This window comes from Bison bison, unplaced genomic scaffold (assembly GCF_000754665.1).
Source record: "Bison bison bison isolate TAMUID 2011002044 unplaced genomic scaffold, Bison_UMD1.0 scf7180017864479, whole genome shotgun sequence".
NCBI lineage: Eukaryota > Metazoa > Chordata > Mammalia > Artiodactyla > Bovidae > Bison > Bison bison.
In genome coordinates, this window is record NW_011495039.1 from 4,995,547 (window position 1) to 5,021,340 (window position 25,794).

The window sequence follows — 25,794 nt, forward strand, 5'->3', positions numbered from 1 at the left end:
AACCTCATTTTTCTTAAATTCCATTTTCTAACCAATCCTTTCCTGAAATATATCTATAGAACTTTTGATACTGACATGGCTTATATCTGAAGTCCTCTTTGTCCAGCTGGAAAGTTACTATTAGTGCCAGCTGTAGCTGTGTTGGAGTTCTGACTCATATTAGCATTCATTTCAATAAAGAGAAAATCACCTCTATGTTGCCACATCTCGATTCTCCTACACCCTTTGGCTTTTTCATAACCTTTCATGCTATCTAAAAACAGGGACCATGATGATACCACATACCCAAAAAATAATTAAAATCAGGGAACTCGGGTTAAAAATTTACTTGTGGAAGGGGAAGGCCTAAGAGGACCATTTTTCTAGTCAAAAGATAAACGTTTAGCATTGTGTGTAGATTGAGGGATTTCAATGAGAGAAGGGGGGCTTGTCATGATTCACAAGTGCAGGAAAAATCTGCCTGTTGAATTCCTACCCACTTAACCCTAAACAGTGATTTACTCACAAGAAGGCTTCCTACAGCAGCATCGTACAGGGTATACAGAAGATGTACGTGTTGGGGCTGGGAGAAAAGTAACTGACTGTAAGGAAGAGAAAAAGCAGCAAGACAGAAGAATCTGATCAGTGAAGTGAGGTGAGAATTCTTGTCATACTGACTTACAATTGTAAATATTAAAATAATTATTACTGTGTTCTCCAGTGTTTCCTAAAATGTTTTAAGTTCTCTAATATTTCTTTACCATTTGCCACCCGCTAACAGCAATAAACTATGAAAAAAGATTTAAATTGGCTCTATTAGTGGGCACAATTTATTTTACAATCAACACAAAGGAACTTTGAAACACAGCACTATCTTCAAATCTCACTCTAGCTCGATTTAAATACTCAGACACTAAAAACTGATGCCAGCACAGCCTATAAAGGACAGTTATAAATCAGACAAGTTATATAATCAGACAAATCTTTCATGGACAAGAAGAACCCCGTGAAAAGCTTATAGGAAGGTCACAGCCTTTCAAGTGGAAAATGGCACATAAATCAGTTTTATAGTAACCGTGGACACAGTATGTTTAGCCTTTGTTTAACCAACAATTTCATCAAACATCTTTTTTTAATGCACATGCTGAGATAACTGTGGCTATACCTCAGTTCCTCCTGGGGGATTTGACATTTCTGAAGGTACAAATACTGTAGATAAAATGTCACTGCAGGAACTACATAAAGTTCAGTCTGCTCAGGATAAATTCTATAGAAAAGTACAATTAGCTGAACTATGTCAGAGCTCCTTTAACATGTAGCTTTTCTTCATTTCATTGCATCTTAATAAGTAGCACTTTACCATAAATGCTATTTATATAAAGCATTTTATTTACATATAAGTTATGATTCTAACTACCCATCTCTGTGGCTATAAAATTTTTCTTTTCCTGAAAGTCTCCTCTCTCCTACAACTGTTCTGCTTGCCTCTTTGTTCCCAAGAACATATATTTCTTTTTTAAAAGGAAATTTATTTTCCTTTGAGAACAACTGCTGGGAAGCCTGCCTCAGAAAAGGAACAGAAATGTTTCTCCTGCATTTTGAAAAAACGTTTTTCTCTCCAGGAATATCTGTCTTATTATAGAACAGAATCGGAATGAAGGGCGTGGTGGACAGGGTCTTGTTGGAAAGCATGTATTCTGTGAAACGTGGAATCCCGCCACAGTCCCAGGCAGGTATGGAGCCAAGTAGGACGCAATCATGTGAGTTCCCAGCTACCTGCCAGGTGAGGACTGTCTGCACTTGCTCGGACACTTGCTCTGGCCCTTACTCCTCAGACACCTGCGGACCTACTGCAGCCTCCTGTAAGCCTTCCAGCCCAGCATCACTCTGCAGAGATTCTTTCTCGCCTTCCTCAGAATCCTTAGGATTGTCATTCTTTTGGCAGATTCTCGTTTCAGCCTCCTCCGGCCGCTCTTCACCAACACAATTAGAATTGACATCAAGTTTGCTATCTGATAAAAAGAAGAAGAAAAAAAAAAGTCATCTGGCTCTTACCATGTGCCAGACACTTCTAAGTGCTTTGGTGTATTAAATCATTTAATCCTCATAACAACCACAAGGGGGAGTTTTCTATTAGCATTATTCTTTTACAAATGGGGAAACAGAGAAGAGAGGGGGTTTGTTAACTTGCTCATAGTTGCACAGCCAGCGAAAATAAGAGAACTGGCATTTGAACTCAGGCCTTGAAATCAGGATTGCAGACAAGCAAAATCCACATTCGAATACAGCTTTGCCATGAATTAGCTTGACATGCTTGGTTAGGTAAATGCCTATCCAAGGCTGTCTCCTTATAAAGTGGGGGATAATAAAGCCTATCGTACATTTGTGGAGAATAAAGGAGTAGAATAGTGTGTGGAATGGACTGATGTCTAACAACCAGGAGTTCTCATCCACTGACAACCCTCCCATATGGCTTCTTGAGTATGTGACCAGCTGTTATACACCGCTTTCAACACACAGGATATAAAGGTTTGGTCCAGCAAACACAAGAAAGCAAGACAGTCAGAAAGCCTGACTGTTCTATTAATAATCTATTTATACCAGTTTATTTTGTATGAATGCAGGTTTGTACAAATCATCTATTTCCATTAATATGTTTCTCCACCAGGTGGCAAAGGGACATGGTCCTTTGAGGAATAGAGATGAGCATGCTTAGTATCAGAATCACCCAGGTAACCTTTTGGCAACCTATCACTTCCCAGAATGTGTGATACATATCCTATATCCTCGGGTGGGACGTAAGAGTGTGGGCGGTTCTCTTCTCCAATACGTGAATCATTGCCCAAGCAACTCACTGTTTCTGATGAAAATGAGTCATACATTTTATGAGGAAAGGAGAGGAAAAATAATATGGAACTCCCTGCCCTCACTCTTGTGGAAAGTTAAGCTGTGCAAGTTAACTTGTAATTTATAAATTTACTCCATAATTTTACCTGCAGTTTCATAATTAAGAAAGTTAAAGGCTTCCAATCTTAAAATCTTCACATAGCCATTAGGGGAAATTTATTTCCTTATTCAAAGACCTTAAAATCCTTTGTGAGCAAAATATAAGTAAACTATTCATTAAGAGTCATATGGCTCCAGAGCAGTCTCATGAATCACAAAGTAGAAAGGGGAATAAACACCATTCCTCAGAATTCCATGTTTTTCATTTTCTAGTGCTATCTAGGCTGACTATAGTCTGTACATCACCCCAGAGACTCAAAAGAAGGATATATTTAAGTGTAATCCTGATGTTGGTTACCCCAGTCTTCCTTGGTTCCCTGAGAAGACGCAGTTCCTGTGAGTCCTGTGTTAATATAATTGATCCTTCCTCTTCCTGCTGACAAGTATTACGGTCTCGGTTTTTATATACTTACTGTTCTCCTCTTCACTCTTTGCCTTGGCAGCCTCCAACTGTTGCTTCTCATAAATGTCCTTGAGATTCTTACAGATTTTTTTATGGGCAAACCAGTGTGTTTTCTGGCAGGTCTGATCACAATATATTACCTGAAGGCAATTGTAGGTTTATTTTCAAGAGGTGTAGTCACATGGTTTTTCAATTACAACATTAAATCAAGTACTGTGCTGTAAAAATATTAACTTGACATGGCATCCCTGGTGGCTCAGATGGTAAAGAATATGCCTGGAATGTAGGAAACCCGGGACTCATCCCTGGGTTGAGAAGATCCCATGGAGAAGGAAATGGCAACCCACTCCAGTATTCTTGCCTGGAGAATGTCATGGACAGAGGAGCCTGGCGGGCAATGGGCTCACAAAGCATCGGACATGACTAAGTGACTAACTCCCAATGTGCTTTATTTTAAAACCATGATGTATGAATGTGTATTGTTTACCTTTGCAATTTTTAGCTTACACTTTTAAACAACAATGGATATATAACACATGGTCTACCAAAGACTCTAACATATGATTTATTTAAGAGACTTCTGTGTACCAGAATTGATATGGTACAAGGACAAAGAAAATACAATTGTTGTCCCAGAGGAAGCTGGAGCAGGATGGGGCAGCACGGATGGAGGCTAATAATTAACAACATGATTTATATCCTAGAACAGGACGTCACAGCAATGGGAACACAGAGGAAGCAATGACTCACTCTAAATAGAAGGAGTCAGTAGACAGAGAAACAGGAAAGAAGCATTCCAAGTGGATGGAATAACTTGTACAAAAATGTAGGAATAGGAAAGTGAATGCTGTGTTTAGGACAGCAATACATTTGTGTAAATAGAGCTTAGATTTTTATAAAATGATATGCCAAGCACTGGGCTAGGATGCTATACATAGAAGGTATTACAGACTATATTACTGGCCCCAGTTCTTCCCTCTTCCCTGCACCCACACATTTTCCCATGTGACTTCAACGTTCTTTTCTCTGAAGGGGAGGAGAATTAACTTTAAATATAACCATGCAACTTGTTTTGGCCAGAGAAATGAGACAGCATGGCAATTTCAAGGCTGGACCTCAAAAGACCTTCTATGTTTCTACTTGCCTACTTATAGCTCTACCATCACCATGAGGACATGTCAACCCTGGCCTGCTGGTCCAAGGAGGATGAGAAACACATGGAACAGATGTGCCCCAGCCAACCACAAACATGAGGGGAAAAAAAGACTTGTTTTAAGTAATGAATTTTGGAGTGTTTTTATATGTGGCCATATTTAATCATTATAGATGGTCTCATTTAGTTCTCACAACTCTAGCCCCATTTCACACATAAGGAAACTGAGGCTCAGGGAAGTAAGTAACTTAAGGTAATGAAACTGGAAAAGAAGTTTCTAGCAGAACATGACGGGTTACAGAAGAATGTGCTAAAGAATTTCAGCTTTAAAAACAATAGGAAATTAACATGATCTATAGGGTAAAGTGAATGTACAGATGCATGCATGTGAGTAGTATCTGTATGTGAGAAGAATCCATCCAGATATGCTCTTTATAAAGATAATTCTGGCAGAAGTTGGTAGCAGTACAGAAAGCTTAAAGATTGGTGACAGTGAGAAGGGAGTGAGAGCTTTACAAGGAAGAGCTGATGAAGAGAGAGTAGTTGAGTCAACATTGGAAGATTTAAGACTGCATATTTATGAACTGTTGTAGGTTCTCATATATGCACCAGTCTCAGTCCCCTGTGAATAAGTTTTCTCCTGTTTTCTCATAACAATTCATTCATTCATACTCTCTTTTTTGGGTGTGGTCAGCATAGAAGCTGGGCAACATGTGAGCTGGACAGAAGAGGGAATAGAACTACATGTATCCTATAGCTCTTTTTCAAAATTATTTTAAAATATTAGATTCAATACTTCATATCTAATATATTAGAATTTATTAGAAAAAATGCCAACTATTACATTTATAGAATATTAAAACTCAGTTACCAACTTCGATGAAATCTAAACCAGATGTCAATGAACTTAACTTCATTCTTACCATTTTGCACACTGAACATCTTTTACTTGCTCCTTTTTCTCCACAGGTAGTGCAAAATTCAACATCCACAAAACCCACCTGACCAGTGATGGCTTGGGTAAGCACAGAGAATGCAGTGGGATCAGAACCCTAGAGGAAGTAAGAAGAGAAAAAAAAAAACTCTGAAATCACCATGGACAGACTACAGAGAAGACACTTTGAGAAAAAGAGACAAAATCATTAAGGTCATTAAGGCGAGAGACAGCCTGCACAGACTTTATGACACATACACCTTTCTGAGTACACCTTTTTCTGCACCAAGTACATGGCAGGTAAGTCGTGGATCCAGATGTTGAGAAAGAAAAAATTTGGCTCTATTCTAGAATAAATGTATTTTTCAACTGGGATTATTCAGTAAGCATACAAAGATTTCAGATATAGGACAGTGAACTCGGAGTGGAATTTCCTTCTAAGAATTAAGACAATATATAATACATATTCTGAGGGACAATTTATAGGATACATCACAAATATTTATCATAATTCTTAAAAGTTTAATGCAACTTAAGTGTTTTAAAGAACTTGTCTATTTAAAACTATTTACTTGATGTAGATCCACAATTCTAATAGATAAAAATTATCACCTTTATCACTGAAATGCTCCAAACTCTTAAGATTAAAGGGCTATACGTGTGGTTGCATTAGGTTATTAAGAAAAACCAAAAATATGAAAATTATACAGTTATTGAAAATCAGAGTGGCTTGCTAAAGAGGATTTATGAAATTTCTTAACAGAGGAAATTATAAGGGCAAATATTTATCTGCCTGGGATAATGCTATTAAGATCTATTTAAATATTTTTCTGCCTGAGATAATACTATTAAGATCTACTTAGAGCAATTACAGGGTATGGAGCTATCATACCTATTCACAACAGTTCTTGTTTCTGAGTTTTTCAAATTTGCTTCTTTATTCTTAACTAAAAATGTAGAAATTTTCATAATTTATATTTTTATTTTTATTTGCTTTTCCTTTCTAAGAGCATTTATTTTACCAGTTATACATAACAAATAACCACCTTAGAACACTGTTTTACACGGGACTCATTTCAAAACCACTTTACTCCTCCTGAAAACAATTACGAAGTTTCTTTTTAGTTCAAGAGTTAAGAATTCTCTTTTGGAATGAAGATAATATAACAGTGAGAAAAAAGAGCTAAAATAAAACCTCAGATACTAGTTACAAGTTAATAATTTCATCAGGAATGAATGGCTATGGCAGTTGTGCTGAAATGACAGTGTATCAGATAGTTTGTTCAAAAGTCAGATCCATCTACACTTTCTGAATTAGAGTCTCTAAGGATGTGGTCCATGTACCTGCGTTATTACAAGTGATTCTGAAACATACGAAAAGTTTGAGAATTACTGGTACTTAAATGTTTTTACAATTACATGTTCATGTTCAAATGTTCTTTTCATAAACATGACTGAGACAGGGTTTCCCTGGTGATCCAGTAGTACAGAAACCTGCCTGCCAATGCAGGAGACGTGGGTTCAGTCCCCGGGTTGGGAAGATCCCAGATGCCTCGGAGCAACCAAGCCCGTGCACCACAAACAATGAGCCTGTGCTCTAGAGCCCAGGGCCCACACGTGCCGCAGCTACTGAACCCCGCACACCCTACAGCCTGTGTTCCACGACAAGAGAAGACACCACGATGAGAAGCCCGTGCGCTGAAACTAGAGTAGCCTCCGTTATCTGCAGAATATCTGCACAGAATGAATGTCTATGGCAGTTGTGCTGAAAAGAGGGTGTGCATCAGAGCTTGTTGAAAATTGCCGCAACTACAGAGAAGCCCTTGCAGCAACGAAAACCCAGTGCAGCCAAAAATTAAAAATAAAAATTAAGGGGGAAAAAAAAAATCATGACTGAGACATGTTCAAAATCTTCCCCAAGATGGGACTTTTGGAGGAGTCACAAAACAATGATATTCTCACAAATGTACCAGAAGTAAAACTAAAATATTTTTTGCTAGAAGTATGGCTATTAATGTGAACTATTGCCTCAGAAAAAAAAAATTGATGGTACAGCAGAGTAACCATGTGAAATCTTTGTCACAGTTGAGTGATAAGAATTCTTTCTTACTATAGAAAACCTTTGTCATCTACTTTGTTAAATATGTATCCTATAAAATCAGAGACCTTAGCTAGCCTTCCAGAAGTTAAAATATACACCTTCAAATGATAAAGTAAAATATCTTTAACAGTCTCATGTTACAATGCTTGAGCAGCATTTCTTAAATAGAGCTATGCCTCACGCTTCCTGCTGAACTCTGTGACAGGCAGAAGCCAGAGTTCCACGACAGGCAGAGGTCTGGGCTCAGACACTAACACTGTCAGGAAATACCACAGGTGATCTTCATGGCAGCCGGCCGCGAGAACCACCATGTCATGGGACAAGGTTAATACTGCTTCAGAGGCTTCTGAACTTGCAGAATACTGGAATCTGTCAGGCAGTCAACACTGGCTATCTGGCACAACCACAAGCATTGCAGATCAAGTCTTCAAGAAAGCATAAGTTTTTAAAGAGAGAAATGTTTCTAAAATGCCTTAAACAAATATTATCTTGATTACTGGTGACTCAGATCACTAGGATAAACATTAGTCAAACACCATACTAACTACACTGTTCTATGATATAGGGCTAAGATGGATTGTTGAGTCCTACACTGACCTGCTTTGACTTTTTAAAAAGTACTCTGACCTGCTATTTTTAGTTTTTCTGTTTTCTCCCTTAAAGGTACAATGTCAGCTACACTTATTAGTGCTGGATATCACTCAGCAGCCACTGTTAATTGCTTCTCTGATAAGCTTATGCTTTCCAGCTCTAGACCAATTTTATTTTGTTGCCTGCCTGGGACAGGAATATGAGTTTGGAGGAAGAGCATTAGATGCCTTGCAACTGTGAGGTTATTAGCATGTGCATGATAATCCATATGGCTAAAGAATACTGGGTGGGAAAATGGGAAAGGATTTGGGCCCCTAGTTCACTGTACCAGACTGGGTCTGCCTTCCCCTGGGCACATATTTAATATGTGGATTAAGTAAGCTCTGATCTATTTAATTCATAGTTGGCTGGAGTATGATATGCACAGCCAAAACACATTCATAATTGATAAGCTACCCTCATAATATGCTAACTTTAAACTTCCAAAAACTTAAACACCAAATAGCCAAGCGTATTAAAGAGCAAGCGGAAAGAATCTCTATGTGAAATCATGGTGAACTCTCAGAATCAATGCATGAACTTCATGAAATCATCTTGTCTGCTCAGGCCTTTCTTCTTTAATGGTTCTGATTGGATGACATCTTAATATATAAAAGAACTCATTTTTAGTCCTGATTTTTCAGGCTGAGAATGATACAACAGCCTAGAGAAGGCAGAGAAGAACCGACACTGCCGGAGGGAGGAAGGAAGGCATGGATGGTAACAGTGTCAAGATCAGTTTCTTGCCTAATACACAAAGGCTGGTAAGGGATTTCATTGAAATGTATAAAAGAAGGTCATCTGAAAACTATCCAACAGGGAAGGCAGGGAGTGTCTTTAATACCTCTTAAATAAATACATGACGGAAGTAAGTAAAGAACAGATAATAGAGTTCAAATTTACTTCCCATAACTGTTAAGTATAAATAGACTTTTTTTTAATGTGTGGAAAATTTATAAAATCAGAGGCATTAAGGGAGGATCTAAGAAGCAGGACATACTTTAAGACTGTTTAGCAGGATACACAATGAGCTTTCCTGTAACTCATCCTCTCACATCCTCCGGACAGGAAACCATCAAGGTAGACATTTAATTCCTACTTCCATCTAGTACGGGATTTTATGCTGGTTTTTCACAAGCTACGTTTGAAAACACGTGGGTCTGTATTACGTACTGGATGTGATCCTCCCATTGAGGTTTCACCGAGTCATTAAAAATGTAAGTATTCACTGTAACTATAATATCTATATTCTGATCTAAGGAAATACTGTGTATTAAACCATGAACTATATAAATGAAAGAAGAGGACAGAGGGAAAACACATAAACAGAAACAGTGTTAGCAGGCAAATTTATCTCCATGTTTGTTTCTGAAATTTTCCTTAAGATAATTATGCCTTTATTAGGTAACTAAATAATGCTAAGGAGAACATGCCTCTAATTGTATAAAATATGGTAATTAGGTTTTACTGATGGAGTTAACCTAGTTAGGAAGAGCCTTACGATTTCGACAGGAGCAATGCTTCGCACCAGCTGCTGCAGGAGAGTAGCTTCACAATAAGGAAATTTTCTGATACTTTCTCGAATGATCTTTTCTTGATATACTGGAAAGCCATCAGAAGCTCGGCCTTTTAACAAGCTGAAAGATAGTTTTAAAAGAGTAACTGGAATTGAATTACCAAGCATTTCCTCCCAGCTGAACACATGAACTTTGAGTAGTTCCTTCCTTGCTCCATGGGCCTCCCTGGTAGCTCAAAGGGTAACAAATCTGCCTGCAGTACAGGAGACCGGGGTTTGATCCCTGGGTTGGGAAGATCCCCTGGAGGAGGGCATGGCAACCTACTCCAGTATTCTTGTCTGGAGAATTCCATGGGCAGAGGAGCCTGGCGGGCTATAGTCCATGGGGTTGCAGAGAGTCAGACATGAGTGAGTGACCAACACTTTCACTTTTCTTTGCTGCTTAAGATTTTCACTGTGTAGTCACATCATGAGGATTGATTCAATTCAAATTGCTATTCCACTTGCCCATTAGGCCAGGTCTTATCAGGTTTAGGAGCCCAGGGATGTATTTTAAAAGGTGACCCCTGACGTAAAACATACTAGACGTTTATCAGATTAGCTAGTTACTTATTACCATGGCAGTTATTTGAACAAAGAATGTAAATGCTGATTAAGTCACACCCTTCCGACTTAGTTCTCTTTTCTTAGTAAAATCATGAGAATCTGACCCTGGACTTGGGCTACCTTCTAGCTGTATGCTTTTACAAATGCTTTTTAACCTCTCCAAACTTCAGATTTCTCAACCCATAATTTAGGATGGCAAAAATGTTGTAAATGGTACAGAATGGAATAGTCAATCTAGTTTTAATAGGGCCCCTGGTTTCTGGCAGATTAAATGTGATCTCAACAATAACAGCTGCTGCTAAAATGTTTAATTTTTAAAGCCATAATGAGATTTCATATAATAAGACATTATCCATTTGAGTGTATTTTATACATGACATGGTAAAAACTGTACCTTTTGATCAGAGTGTCCAATTTATTTTCTCTGTCTTTTAAGAAGTTAATACATTTCTGAAATATACAGCTGATGTAGTGCATTTTCATAGCCAGTACTTCATTCATGTCTCTTTGCTTCATACATTTCTCACAAATCAAATCCATCACCTTGTAGCATTTATTCAGAGCTGCTTCTTCTGCCAGCAGAGGATTCTCATTTATAAGCATCACAATCTAGAAGAAACCCCAGTGAGCTTAGAAATTCCATGAGAGATTTTTCCATGCTCAATTTAGGCTGTCAGTTTTGATTACCAAATAAAGTCTTTCTCATGGTCACATATTTACTATGTTAATTCAAATAATGCAAATTGCCACTGATCAAGTTGTGAAACTAATAACAGAAGGACATCATGAACTCTCTTGAACTCTGTATCAAAGTTATTGTGTGATTTGTCATCCAGTTAAACTAAGTATTAGTTGGCCACTTGGAATCATGGTTTCTATATCTGTTAAAAGCACTTTTACTCAAGATAAAAGTGTCAGTCACTCAGCTGTGTCCGACTCTTTGCAACCCCATGAACTGTAGCCCATCAGGCTCCTCTGCCCATGGGATTCTCCAGGCAAGTACTAGAGTGGGTAGCCATTCCCTTCTCCAGGGAATCTTCCTGACCAAGGGATTGAACCTGGATCTCCCATATTGCATGCAGATTCTTTATGGCCTGAGCTAGGGAAGCTCTCTTACTAAAGATAAGCATGGCATATTTGCATACCCTTTATATACAGAAACAAATCACACAGCAATCACTGCTTTTTGCTAACATTACTGAGTGTTAGGATTTCATGGCTAGGAGAACCACAATTCTCATTCATTCTTGTTAATTATAAGGAAATGAGGTTTTTACAGGCGGAAGTCTAAAAATAAAAGGTGTATTGCTTACTAACTACATTTCTCTGTGGAAATTTTCCTAATATACTTCTAATCATTATTATGAATAGATGAAAGAGGAAAGCAAAAATAGCTTTAAAAAGGGGATAATTAAGAGAGTTATCCAATATGATGCATTATGAGTCCTACACTTCCCAAATATGCACAGATTAAGCCCAAATTCAGTGTAAGAAGGAGTATTTTCTTCTTTATTGATTGCATAAGGACACCTGTACAAATCCGTATGACATAACAGTAATGTAAATATGTGGGAAACAGAGGCATAACTGTATTCTCAGAGCAGAAAGTCATTCAGTATTCGTTAACCTACGTGTCACAGTAAAATGTGATCCCAGGTAACTGAAACATTAGGAAACAACAGACGGCAGATTTCATGAATCAGATCCTTGTCTTTAGACAAGGAGCAAGGTAATTGTTAACTTAAGGAAAACCCATGCCCAAGCCTCCTATGTGAAAATTTAACATAAACTAAATGTTCTTGTTAAATTAAAATAAGACTTTTACTTATTTCTGACCCTACTGATACACAGCCCAGTATTTTACTTCAAATATAGCACTCAATAACAAACTAGACTTCATGAAATAAGTATAATCAGAATCCTTATTGATAAATTTGATGGCAACTTCCCCTACCATTATATAATTCAAAAGTTAACTTGTGGCAGAGAAGAAAAGAATCATTAATTATTTATATTTCTATCAACTGCCATCATGTGATGCTGTTTGCTCAATATTTTGTATACATTATGAATCAAAGCAGAGGATCTAAACTTGCATGTGAGAATTCTTAAAAAAAAACACCCCAAATATAACCCAGGTTAATGATTTTTTTTGTTTAAGACATTAGACTTTATTTACTTTATAATATATATCAGTAAACCCCATGGACTGTAGCCTGCCAGGCTCCTCTGTCCATGGAATTCTCCAGGCAAAAATACTTCAGTGGGTTGCAATTCCCTTCTCCAGAGGATCTCTTGGACCCAGGGATTGAACCCAGCATATTCTTTACCATCTGAGCCACCAGGGAAGCCCAAACACAATGAAAAATGATACATATCCACAGCTTAACAATGAGCTCATGAAAGCATTTATCATAGCTGCACACAAAAGAAAGAATACTTGAATTAGTTTCCTTCCTTTAGTCTCTGAAGCATTACAAAGGGAAACATTAATAATTACTGAGGATGAATAAATAAATTCTGGGATTAAAAATCATGTTAATAATCAAAAAACGGGATCACTTGCACACGTCTCTCTTCTGATCGCTTACGGACCCTGCTAACTCTACTGTCATTCTTCCTTTTGCCTCTGCTTTTCTCCTTTGTAAACGTCTATATCCTGGCCATCAGCACAATTCCCTAAGTGCCTGTTGAAAACAAACATCCTTATTGCTATAGCAGCCACTTAACCTCCTCATAAATGTATCTGTGTTAGGTACACTGTGGCAGAAGGTGCCCTGTTGGATCAAGTGCTGTACTGAGCTTATTTTTAAAGGTCTTTGATTTGACTGGTGGCATTTAGTTACTCTTTAATAATATGCCCTCTGAAGACCCATGCCAGCTTGAAAAGGGGTAAAGCAATGAAAATGGCCCATAACCAAAGCAACTGGGCAGCTTTTAACTAAAGTGTGGATAAAGAAAGGTTTTCAAGCAAATAGACTATATCTACAAAAGGCGAGGTCTGGTCTGAAAGAAGGTACTATAATCATAGAGTAGTCTCTCATAAAACCAAGTGCTCTAAAAAATAAAATGTAGGCTATTTTAGTTTACAATTTGTCTGTATAAATATACCCCTTAATCTAACTTACGCAAAATATGTGCCTTTAAAGATAATTGCAGATATAACAATTCTTGGGATGTTTAACCCTGAGAGACTAGGTTCTGTGTAAACATCAAAAATTACTCTACAGACCCAATTGTCACAGTAACTGAAATTACTGTCATCTCAAAGGGTGGAAACAGACATAAGACACAGTGAATCAGAAACATACAGAAAACATCTTTAAATCAATCCAACCCAAGATATCCTATAATGCGGTGGTCCCCAACCTTTTTTGGCACCAGGGACTGGTTTTGTGCAAGACAATTTTTCCACAGGGGAGAAGGGGGTTGGGGAGGAGATAGTTCCAGGATGATTCAAGTGGGTTACCTTTATTGTGCACTTTATTTCCATTATTATTACATCAGTTCTACCTCAGATTACCAGGCATTAGATCCCAGATGCTGGGGACCCGGGTCATGCTCGGACTGGAGGGGGAGTGATGAAGGCCTTATAAAACCACACACATTCTCTACATTGAGAAATGCGGGATGCCTAGGGAAATTCCTGTTTCCCCACCCCAGCCCGCTCCACTGCTAATACAAAGAGTACCACAGAGACATGTCATCATTTCCAACAGTTCTCTCTTTCCTGCATGTGCTGGGAGGGAAAGAAAGACTGAAACAGAAGAGACCAAGTATTTTTCCAACGGTTAAATTCTAAGTCCTATAAAATTTCTACGAGAAACACAAACCCCTGCTCCACGGCAGAATTTCTTTTTTGCCCAGCGAGGATCACAAGTGTTGCATCTAGTGGTCCTTCCAAAATGTCGAGTAAAACATCTGAGTTTTGAAAAATAAAAACAGAACAGACTGCACTTGTCTGTTGTGTGGGAAAGGATCTGCTACTCTGTCATCTCTCTTGATGGCCCAGAACACTATTAATAACTTGGGGGAAAGGCCACATGAAAGGTATTATTTGATCTGTGTGTCCCTCAAGCTTCAAAAGACCATATGCCAAGGGATGCAGCAATAAAGTAATAACATTACATATAATTTATAACTTATCTTTAAGTGTGTGTTAGTCTTCAAAAGAGTTACTTCATGAGAGCTGTCCACTTACTCTAATGACGATCAGTATATTCCAGATTTTTCTTTTGTAACAGACTAAGGAAATCCATTTCAGTACATTATAATAACACCTTGCACTAAGGGGAAGCTTCAGATTTTGACCCAACATACATCTTGCTCAACAAAGAGTTCTCAGGACTTCCCTGGTGGTGCAGTGGCTAAGACTGCACTTCCAACGCAGGGGTCTCGGGTTCAATCCCTAGTCAGGGAACTAGATCCCACATGCCGCAAATAAGACCCAACACAGTCAAATAAATACATAAATATTAAAAAACAAACCAAAGAAACCCCCAAATAGCTCTGAGTTACTATCAAATCTATACATTATGAATGAAGGCATGTGGCAGACACTGAAGTCTGAAAAAGGTCAGTGCTGTTTCCTGACTCATGAAAAAATTATATTCATTTGGATTAATTTTTCAAAACATAATCATTTTATAAGCAAAAAGGTCATATATAAAGTATGAAGAAAATAGCAGTGGGAATAGTTCAGGATAACCCTTGAAGTTTCCCAGGTATGCTATGCGAACTTCTGAGTTGGTTTACAAAGTTTGAAAATCTGTGTGATTTGACTATTTACTGGAAGAACTGTACTACTTAAATGCATCAGATACCTACTTGCAGGAAAGAAATGTGTTCATGATTACACTTCCAAACACTGCCTGGAAGGATAATTATTGTACTGGATGCTGTTGGTCCCTCACCCAGATCCTCGTTACCAGGCCCATATACCAGATTCCTGCAACTGGGACTTTTGGCTGAAATGGCTCAGAGCTGCCTCCTTCCTCGGGGAACTCCCTTCATCCAGAGAGAACCACCTCACTTGGCACCATCTGGGTGGCTGTCCTTTCCCCGGGGACAGACTTCAACCATGACATACTGATACGGGAAACCCTGGTTTCCTTGCCTCTCTGGAGCCACTAATAAACAGAGCTCACTGTGAGATGAAGTGGAAGCTAAGTTGTGGCTGAACCCACCTCTCTGCCTTGCTCTTCCTCTTGCTCTGGTCTGTGTCCCCCACTCTCTTATAGGTTTCAAACAAGAGCACTACTTCACTGTATCAACTGAACGGGAGAGCCTATCACAAGTTTTACATCAACAAAAAGCAACCCAAGACAATTAGGACCCATATACTAAGAGCAGTTTAAATTCTAAAGCAATATATAAATGGGCTTCCCTGGTGGCTCAGATGGTAAAGAATTTGACTGTAACGCCGGAGACTGGGGTTCCATCCCCAGGTTGGGAAGATCCCCTGAAGAAGGAAATGGCAACCCACTCCAGTATTCTTGCCTGGAAAGTTCCAATGGACAGAGGAGCCTGGTTGGCTGCAGTCCATGGGGTCGCAAAGAGTCAGACACAACTAAGCACACACGCACGTGTGCACACTTACACACTTTAAATAGAAAGCAAATACGATAAACTACAGTACCTTGACAGGATGAAGATTTGTTGTAGTGATAATTTTGTGCAGTGGGCCTGCCAACTTTGGGGGCAGTTTCGGTTCTTTATCCAGTCCCTGGGGCTTAGTGTAATAATCCAGTTTCTCTCGAGGAAAGAAATTGTTGATTATAGTCACACAATCATGTTGACCTTTTAATAGGAAAATAGGAAATGTATTGTTTTATCATTCAAAATAAGACATTTTCCATTTTTTCATTATGTTGTTCTGTTTTCTCAAGTCAACATGTGTCAGCGTCCTTAACTTTTAGGAGAGTAGAGGAGGAAGGGGAGAGGTCAAATATTTTAGGAAACATCTGTAAGCATGCTATTAGAAGCCAAGAAATAACCCCCTTTTAAAGACACAAAATCTACAATACATAAGAAGATTATGCGGATAACAACAACAATAATAAAAAAGCAGTGTTCTACTTAAAATTGGCCCTAAATATTTAATAAAAGTTGTGCATAATTTAAATGTTTCTTCTTCCACTCCTATACAAATGATGTTCGTTCTTCCCTAATCACATCTGGCTTTCTTTACACAAAATTTAAATTTATTCTGTATTAAGTTTCTTATTGTCATTATAATTACTACCCATTTTGTTAAGCTAATCTCTCCTCCCCTTGGATTTGAGAAAAGCTTGGCCTTTTTGTGAAATGAAAGAGAGAAAAAGGTTTTGCTTCCATAAGCTTGGAATCCACACGCTTGGAATCCACACTGTAGCTCCTCATAGATCCCTGTGCCACTTCTGGAAGCCAATCCCCAGAGGTAAAAACTGTTCCAGGAAAGCAGAACCTTCCCTGGAGAAGCTGGCGGCCTGACTGTGTGCCCCTGCTGCTTCCTCCCCGCTGGCTCCCTCTCCACTACTTCTCTGGAGCAAGGAAGTGGCCCCTCTGGACAAGCAGGGCACATCTGCAATTGCAGGCTTTTCCAGGAATCTCTGCAAGACAGACGTCTTCCTCCTTTCTGCCTGATGAGGGCTGAAAGAGTCCTGCGGAGCAGACCCAGATGCCAGGGCTCCTGGAGAGGGGTCTGCTCTGGGTGGCACGTGTGGCCTCTGCCCACTTGTGTATGGTCCAGGGAGCATCTGCTCAATCCTGCTGACAACAGGTGACTTGCAGGGGGACTGCACTGTGGTCCAGGCGGATCTTTGAGGCTGGTCGAGTTCTCAGCTTGCCCAAGAGTTTGAGGATAACCCAAGAGCTGTGTCTCAGCAGAGGCTGAAATATTTCCTGGTTTGTTGACCCTGGGCCCAGAGGTATAGAGAGATGGCACAGCCCTTCATGGCCCACGACCCTGTCAGCTTTACCTGACTGCCTAGGAGATGCAGACCCAAGTGGATCCAATCTGGAAAGACTGCGCAATGTCTCCAACAGAGGGCCTCTTCCGTGGAACATGTACTATAACATCTACTACAACCACTCCACAACCAAACCATAAAGAAAACCATCAAAGAATACTTAAGCAGCTCAATTACTGTATGTAAAGAGACTCTCATGGACCACAGAGAGATTCCATTTTTAAAAGGTAATAGACAAACTGAGAAGGGTAATCCTGGTTACAATGGAGAACTAAAATAGTAATGCAGAAGATGAATAGATAAAATATCTCAAAATAGATTAAAAATTAGGATACAGAAATCACTACGGGAAAGATGAGAGAGCTGGAAAAAACAGATCTGGGGGGAAAAAAGAAAAGAAAAGAAATGGATGGAGAACTAATAATTAAACAAATGATAAAAACAACACAGTCATGATCTGAAAGCAAATTTTAGTAGTGATCACGTATCATTTTGGTGTTTGATGCTATTTGTAAGTACTGAGACATCACTTTCTTTTTCTACACCAGAAATCTCCATTATATATATCTTGAGAAGTCAAACAGTAACAAGAAATACTAAAAAATATAAAGTGTTCTGTTTGGAAAGATTATTTCTACCTACATAATTTTCAAGAAGGGAGGAAAATGACCATCAAGCAAATATATTGCAAGCAGCATGAAAACATGACACAGATAACAGAGTGCAGGAATTCACAGCTGTGCGTGAAGCAACTACAGATGAAGACAAACTGCACTGCTTTTTTAAAACACCAGGGAAGCTCTAAAACACAGCCAGCTTCAATAAAAAGAGAGATGTTCCCGTTTTAAAAAAAAAGATACTCTAAAAAAGCTTCTCAACATATAAAGAGACCTAGGAAAATTTGAAGTTAAAAGAATCAGAGAGAGAGAAAAACATAGACTTAGCTTGTAACTTACATCTTCTCAGCAGTCCCCTAATGAGGATACTCAGAAAAAGCCTTGTTAGCAGTTGGAAATATCTGTGCGTAAAAATAATGGCTATATAACAATGACACTATCACAGGACTACTCGTTTCTTAAAATTACACCTTCGTGAGAAGGAAAAAAACATGTTGTTTTTTTTCAAGATTTATCTTTCTCATTTTAGATATTGCTTAGGTTATTCTGATATTTTAAATAATCCATCAATAATTTCTGTTAGCATGATATACAGGAGAAGGCAATGGCACCCCACTCCAGGACGCTTGCCTGAAAATCCCATGGGAGGAGGAGCCTGGTAGGCTGCAGACCATGGGGTCACGAAGAGTCAGACATGACTGAGCGACTTCACTTTCACTTTTCACTTTCATGCATTGGAGAAGGAAATGGCAACCCACTCCAGTGTTCTTGCCTGGAGAATCCCAGGGACAGGCGAGCCTGATGGGCTGCCATCTCTGGGGTCGCACAGAGTCGGACACGACTGAAGCAACTTAGCAGCAGCAGCAGAGTGATATACATATATATTTAAAGTTTATCTTTATAAGTTCTTAATGTATATTTCATTTTTTATAACTGAAATTATTAAATATTTAGCTTTATTAGTTTTTAATTTATGAATTGGGAATACACGCAAATAAAACAGTACTATTAATACAGAAAATAAGTGCTGGGAGTGGGAGCTGGGTGGGGACCACTTTGTGTTCCATCATTACTGTCACTGGACTTGAGTCTTCTAGACTAAATGGGCTCAGAGTCAGTCCTAGGCAGGATTAATGAGAACATAAATACAATCAGACACATCCAGTACAATTTTTTACTTTCAAGGACAAACTGAAATTGAAACACACTTCTAGCATAAGAAACAAAAAGCTGACAAAGACAAATCACATTCGCACTTGCAAAACCAGGATTTAGAAAACTGTGGAGTCATGTTTACATATAAGAGAGCAGAGCAATGATACAAGAATCATGGAACAAGCCAAGATAGAACTTGCATTTCAGAGAAAAAGATAGGTTTGGTTATGATGGGTTTCAAATCATGTGCGATCTGAGAAGGTCCTATAATCAAACGCTAAATGAGAACAATGATCAAGATGGAGCAAGGAGAAAAGAGAGTGTGGAGAAAGAACAACAGCCCTTGGTAGCAGAGACAGTCAATCCCAATGGGTGGAGACAGCATGACAAGAGAAATTACACTGTAGATGGCGGGGACTGCTAAAGGAGAAAGAACACACCATGGATGACATTCTAATGATACATTGGTACTAAAAATTCTAGACTGTCTCAGCCAAGGCCACACCTCGTGGTAGTGGTGGAGGAGGAAAGGAAAGTCCGGATGCCTGACAAACACAGGGAATGTGGAGAAATAAATTGAGTTTTAATGATTTAATCTTGTTGGGGTTGCTAAATGGGCAAATATAATACCTTAAGGGTGAGGCACCAGCTACAGTTTTGTTCATTTCTAGATAATAACTAAGAAATACAGGTTTAACTGGGAGCATTGTGAATAGGAGAGTATGTACTAGTAGAACAGAAAAGCATTCTTGATTTTTAAGTTAATAAAAACAGAAAGGAAATGTACTCTAACAAGGATAGGCCAATCACATTAAGGAAATACCAGAAAACACACAAACCATCACGTAAGGGACTTCCATGGTATACTGGCAAGAAGAATGCTGGAAGAATATATTTCTATGACCATATTTTTAAAAGATTAAAAAATCTTGCACATATGAATACAAATGTATATGTATCGACCTGATTGAGGGAAATAAAAGTGGGAGAATGAGTTTTTAATAAGACTAACTGTAAGGAAAATATAATGTCAACTTGAAAGGGTGCAATACAATTTTCTATGAAATTAGTCTAAATAGATTAAAATGGAATGAAAACATTACCCTCACTCTAGGATGGAAATGAAGACATTTGTACCTTAGATTTTTATTAACATGGTAGTATTAAAAGAAAAAAAAAGGAGAAAAAGAAAACTATTCTATTAATGGTTGAAACACAAACTCCTCCAGTACTTTCAGCCCTGTAGTCTGGGGAAAGACACTTAACCTCTATCTGAGCTCTATTTCATTACATCGTGGACATAATGAAAACTTGCAGAGTTAAACAGAATTTCAGATCATGTAATTCCCTGGCGTCACTGTACATATCAGAAAACTGAAGATGTGGCAGTGAAGGGATTTGCCTATGATCTTGGAAATAATTAGGAGCAGACATGAACTAAAATATGAGTCTCACGATTCCTAGTTTAATGTTCTTTTCTTACTACACTGACACCCTTAAAATTAGCTGAGAGGTGAGGTGGTGGCAACCAGGGAGCCCTTAACTATGAGAGACAAATATTTCTCTGCAATTTGCTCAGCAAGGTCATACCTTTCTCAAATCTTCCTGAAATTGAGTTAAAATAAAACAAGAATATTTGTTTTCATAGAGCTGTGAAAAAAAGTGACTCTGTGACTGTTTGACTTAATCAACTGTACCTATTATGAGTAGCTTTAAGTAACACAATAATAAATTTTAATACCATATACAGTTAACTGTCCCCCATATCTGATTAATTCCCCCTATGCTGCTGCTGCTGCTTCAGTCGTGTCTTGACTCTGTGTGACCCCAGAGACAGCAGCTCAGCAGGCTCCCCCATCCCTGGGATTCTCCAGGCAAGAACACTGGAGTGGGTTGCCATTTCCTTCTCCAATGCATGAAAGTGAAAAGTGAAAGCGAAGTCGCTCAGTCGTGTCCGACTCTAGCGACCCCATAGACTGCAGCCCACCAGGCTCCTCCGTCCATGGGATTTTCCAGGTAGGAGTACTGGAGTGGGGTGCCATTGCCTTCTCTGAATTCCCCCTATATCTCAGCTTAAAAGTAATTTCTCTCTTGACATTCCCTTGGAATGGGAGAGAAGATCCCTCCCTTTGATGTATTTCTATGGAACCCTTAAGTCATCCACCGGAGTGTATTTTCACAGTCATTCCTATTAGCCACTTAGTGCCATAAATACACAAATATCCTGTTTTATTCACCAAAGCATCTAGAGTGATGCTTGATCTATAGGTTGTGAATGTTAAATATCTGTTTCATGAATCATTAGGTCTCACAAAGCTATTTACTGTATTCCCAATAAATCAGATGTTTCTGATTTTGCTTTTCTATCAGTGGACTCTGCTAACTGCCAACTCAGTGGGGCCAAAATACCAAATATCAAATATTCATTCCCACTCTCTTCTAAACCCTCTCTATCAAGTAACAGGATTAACATACCAAGAAATACTGGACACATACAATAAATGTTGATGGTTGCTGAGGATGATACTGAAAGAGCTGTATGTTGTATTATCATTAATACTCATTCTTAATCATTGTTATAATTATTATAAATAGGAATAACTGATGGCCTTTATTGACAGCTACAGTTAAAGCTCTTTAGGTCTATCATTTCATTTAATCCTTTTAATGATCTGCTGCTGCTAAGTCGTTTCAGTCGTGTCCGACTCTGTGCGACCCCATAGACGGCAGTCCACCAGGCTCCCCCGTCCCTGGGATTCTCCAGGCAAGAACACTGGAGTGGGTTGCCATTTCCTATTTTAATGATCATGTAACCATTATATTGAAGATCAAAATCATTAAGTAACTTCGTATTAGGTGGTACAAACAGAATTTCAACCCAGATCATTGACTCCACGGTTCTTATTCTTGAATACTAGGTTTAACTACTTCCTTAGAGGAGTAAACTATTCTCATTCGAGCATTTGACTGCAACAGAAAGGCCTCACCACACTCTCTATCTCAGAGTGGAAATTTGAAACAGCTTGTTCATGTTCTCCAAAATGTCATTAGGTGTTTCATTAAGTTAGACAAAACCGTAAACATTTGCTTTTGAAAAAGGACACGTGACATATACACTCTGAGAAGCAAAGTGGCATTTTTTTTCCATGGGGGAAATTTGGGGTATAACCTAATGTAAAACTGTCCTAAAAACTCACCCACAAAGGCTGCCATCTGAGCTGCTGTTCTTCCTACAGAGTTGACAACATCTGTTTCGGCACCAGCTTCTAGCATTACCCACGTGATGTCTTTATTACCTAGAGTTAAAAAGAAACATTTGTTAAAAATAAGGAATGCCCAATTCAAATACTGCCTTTTAAATAATCCACACTCTTTTTTTCCCCAATTAGTTTCAGGTTTCTATCTGGTGAATATTTTCATTTTTCCCAAAATATTTATCATAACTACAGTAAAAAGTAAAATGCGACAGAACCCACAGAGAAATCAACCTTATTTTCTAGAAAAGAATAGAAAACATGTAGTAGTACAAAAATGGCACAGAATTGAATATCACTTTAAAAAACAAGACAAAGTATGTTTTTCCTTGCTTAGTATAAAGTCAAAACAAAATAACAAAAACAAAGAGAGAAAAAAGAAAATGAATCAAAGTCCTCACTAATGTCTACAACTCATCCCCTCCCTTACTCCTAGAGGCCCTGAGATAACTGCTGACGGTTGAGGACCTATCTTTCTACGCTCTGTCCTGTTTAAACATTCACGGTTATTTTATTTGCATTCTTTGACTATAGGAATGATTATAGATCATTTGCTATTATAAACTATACTCAGTGAATAGCATTTTCCATTACTTTTTGCAAGTTTGAATTATGATTTCCTTAGGAACAGTTCCTGGAAAACATTGTAGGATCAAAGGTTATGTATATTTTAAATGCATTTTACCAGGCAGCCTCCCAACAAGGTTAGGCTTATGTGCACTTCCCAAAACAGTGCACAAAAAGTTCCCACGCCAATGCTGGGCTTCATCATCCTCCTTAACCTCTGCCAATACTGTAAGTGAAAAACTAGCATTTGTTGTCCTAATCTGATGTTCTCTGTTCGTGAGAGTGGTTTTGAGTTTTCTAGTCAGTTGTATTTCTTTTGTTCCTGTTCAATTTTCTAATTGTCTACTGTAGTATTTGTTGTTTTCCAATTGATTTATAAGAACCCTACATATATAATGATATCACCCATTAAGATATTCAAGCTGGATTTAGAAAAGGCAGAGGAACCAGAGATCAAATTGCCAACATCCACTGGATCATTGAAAAAGCAGGAGAATACCAGAAAAACATCTACTTCTGCTTTATTCACTATGCCAAAGCCTTTGACTGTGTGGATCACAACAAACTGTGGAAAATTCTTAGAGAGACAGAAACACCAGACCACCTGATCTGCCTCCTGTTAAATTTGTATGTAGGTCAAGAGGCAACATTTAGAAGTGGACATGGAACTACAGATGGTTCCAAACTGGGAAAGGAGTACGTCAAGACTGAATATTGTCAACCTACTTATTTAACTTATATGCAGAGTACATCATGAGAAACGCTGGGCTGGAGGAAGCACAAGCTGGAATCAAGATTGCCGGGAGAAATATCAATAACCTCAGATATGCAGATGATACCACCCTTATGGCAGAAAGTGAAGAAGAACTAAAGAGCCCTTGATGAAAGTGAAAGAGGAGAATGAAAAAGCTGGCTTAAAACTCAACATTCAGAAAACTAAGATCATGGCATCTGGTCCTCAGTTCATGGCAAATAGATGGGGAAACAATAGAAACAGTGACAGACTTTATTTTTGGGGCTCCAAAATCACTGCAGATGGTAATGGCAGCCATGAAATTAAAGGATGCTTGCTCTTCAGAAGAAAAGCTATAACCAACCTAGACAGCATATTAAAAAGCAGAGACATTACTTTGCCAACAAAGGTCAATCTAGTCAGAGCTGTGGCTTTTTCAGAAGTCACATACAGATGTGAGAGTAGAACCATAAAGAAAGCTGAGCACCGAAGAATTGATGCTTTTGAACTGTGGTGTTGGAGAAGGGACTCTCCAACCAGTCAATCCTAAAGGAAATCAGTCCTGAATATTCACTGGAAGGACTGATGTTGAGGCTGAAACTCCAATATTTTGGCCACCTGATGCAAAGAACTGACTCACTGGAAAAGACCCTGATGCTGGGAAAGATTGAAGGCAGGAGGAGAAGGGGACGACAGAGGATAAGATAGTTAGATGGCATCACCGACTCTATGGACATGAATTTGAGTAAGCTCCAGGAGTTGGGGATGGACAGGGAAGCCTGGCGTGCTGCAGTCCATGGGGTCACAAAGAGTCGGACACAACTGAGTCACTGAACTGAACTGAACACCCTTTAAGACATGTAATAACTATTTTCCATATTGTTTAATTTATATTTTAATTCTATGTAGGGTATTTTCTACATATGGAAATATTAAGATTTTATGTAATCAAATTAGGCACTGTTGCCCTTTTTGAAGCCTATATTTTATGTTATGCTTAGAAATGCCTTCCAGTTCCAGGATTAAAAAACTACAGATTACTGCTTTCAAAGCATGATAATATTATATTACATATTTCTTAAAAACTGTAACAAGTACAGATAATTCCACTTAATTTTAGATACTTCCCAAATTGTCTTCATTCTACAAACTATAAGAAACATGAATCAGAGTAAGTTTCTAAACAGATCACCCTATTTCATACAGAAATGTCAGTGAAGCAAACTGCTCTATCGTAGCAGCTATTTTGTCAAGAGAACAACAAAGAAGCTTCAGTATTACTTCAAAATATAAAACTATAGAACATCAAAGGAACTAACTTGTAAGAATAAAAGATCAAGCTTCATGGCTCTAAACAAAGCATACCATCAACAGAATCAGTTGATTTAAATAACTAAAGAAACATCACCAAATTAACTGTATAATGTATTTCATACATTGTACCTTTTCAAAACCAATTCCCATCATGTCTTTCCATAAGACATGATCTTAAAATTACTACAACAAAAACACACTTAATGAAAAAATATACATAAACTTATAACAAATTGGTATAGGTGACTATTATTACTGTATTAGAATACATGCGAAAAGTTCACCAGAAAGTGCAGCAAACATGAGGGCTGTGTATCCATGTTCATGTTGATGACAATTTACATCAGCTCCATGTCGTAAAAGTAATTTGCACATATCAAGTTTTCCTTTATATGCAGCATGCATTAGAGGAGTCATTCCATTCTTTAACAGAAAGGGAAAAAAATATTAATTTTACTTATTTACCTTTCCCCCGCCTATGAACAATTTATGCAATTAAGTTAGAACACAAAATAAAATGAATTAATAAAACCATCTTTATAATCTACATTTTTATACTCACTTGCCACTTGGATCTTCTATAAACTGCTGAGGAAAAAAGATAGTTTCACTGGAGCCTATTATACAGAATGAAGTAAGCCAGAAAGAAGAACACCAATACTAACACATATATATGGAATTTAGAAAGATTGTAATGATAACCCTGTATGCTAACACATATATATGGAATTTAGAAAGATTGTAATGATAACCCTGTATGCGAGACAGCAAAAGAGACACAGATGTATAGAACAGTCTTTTGGACTCTGGGAGAGGGAAAGGGTGGGATGATTTGGGAGAATGGCATTGAAACATGTATATTATCATATGTGAAAC

General features: G+C 38.3%; 1 protein-coding gene across 3 annotated transcripts in view; it reads right to left on the reverse strand.

The window, feature by feature from the left end:
• The window catches only part of ANKMY2 (ankyrin repeat and MYND domain containing 2), a 44,644-nt gene that overhangs the window by 4,262 nt on the left and 14,588 nt on the right, over positions 1-25,794 (reverse strand). For 2 of the 3 annotated variants that reach the window (XM_010862165.1, XM_010862166.1), the window contains exons 3-9: positions 25,203-25,341; positions 22,248-22,346; positions 15,967-16,127; positions 10,723-10,937; positions 9,708-9,843; positions 5,465-5,593; positions 792-3,528 (exon numbers count right to left, since the gene is read on the reverse strand). In XM_010862165.1, coding sequence (XP_010860467.1) covers positions 3,334-3,528; positions 5,465-5,593; positions 9,708-9,843; positions 10,723-10,937; positions 15,967-16,127; positions 22,248-22,346; positions 25,203-25,341 — 1,074 coding nt within the window. In that variant the 3' untranslated portion in view covers positions 792-3,333. Of the gene's footprint in view, positions 1-791; positions 3,529-5,464; positions 5,594-9,707; positions 9,844-10,722; positions 10,938-15,966; positions 16,128-22,247; positions 22,347-25,202; positions 25,342-25,794 lie in introns of those variants that run through there. The other variant, XR_827234.1, reaches the window with a different exon arrangement.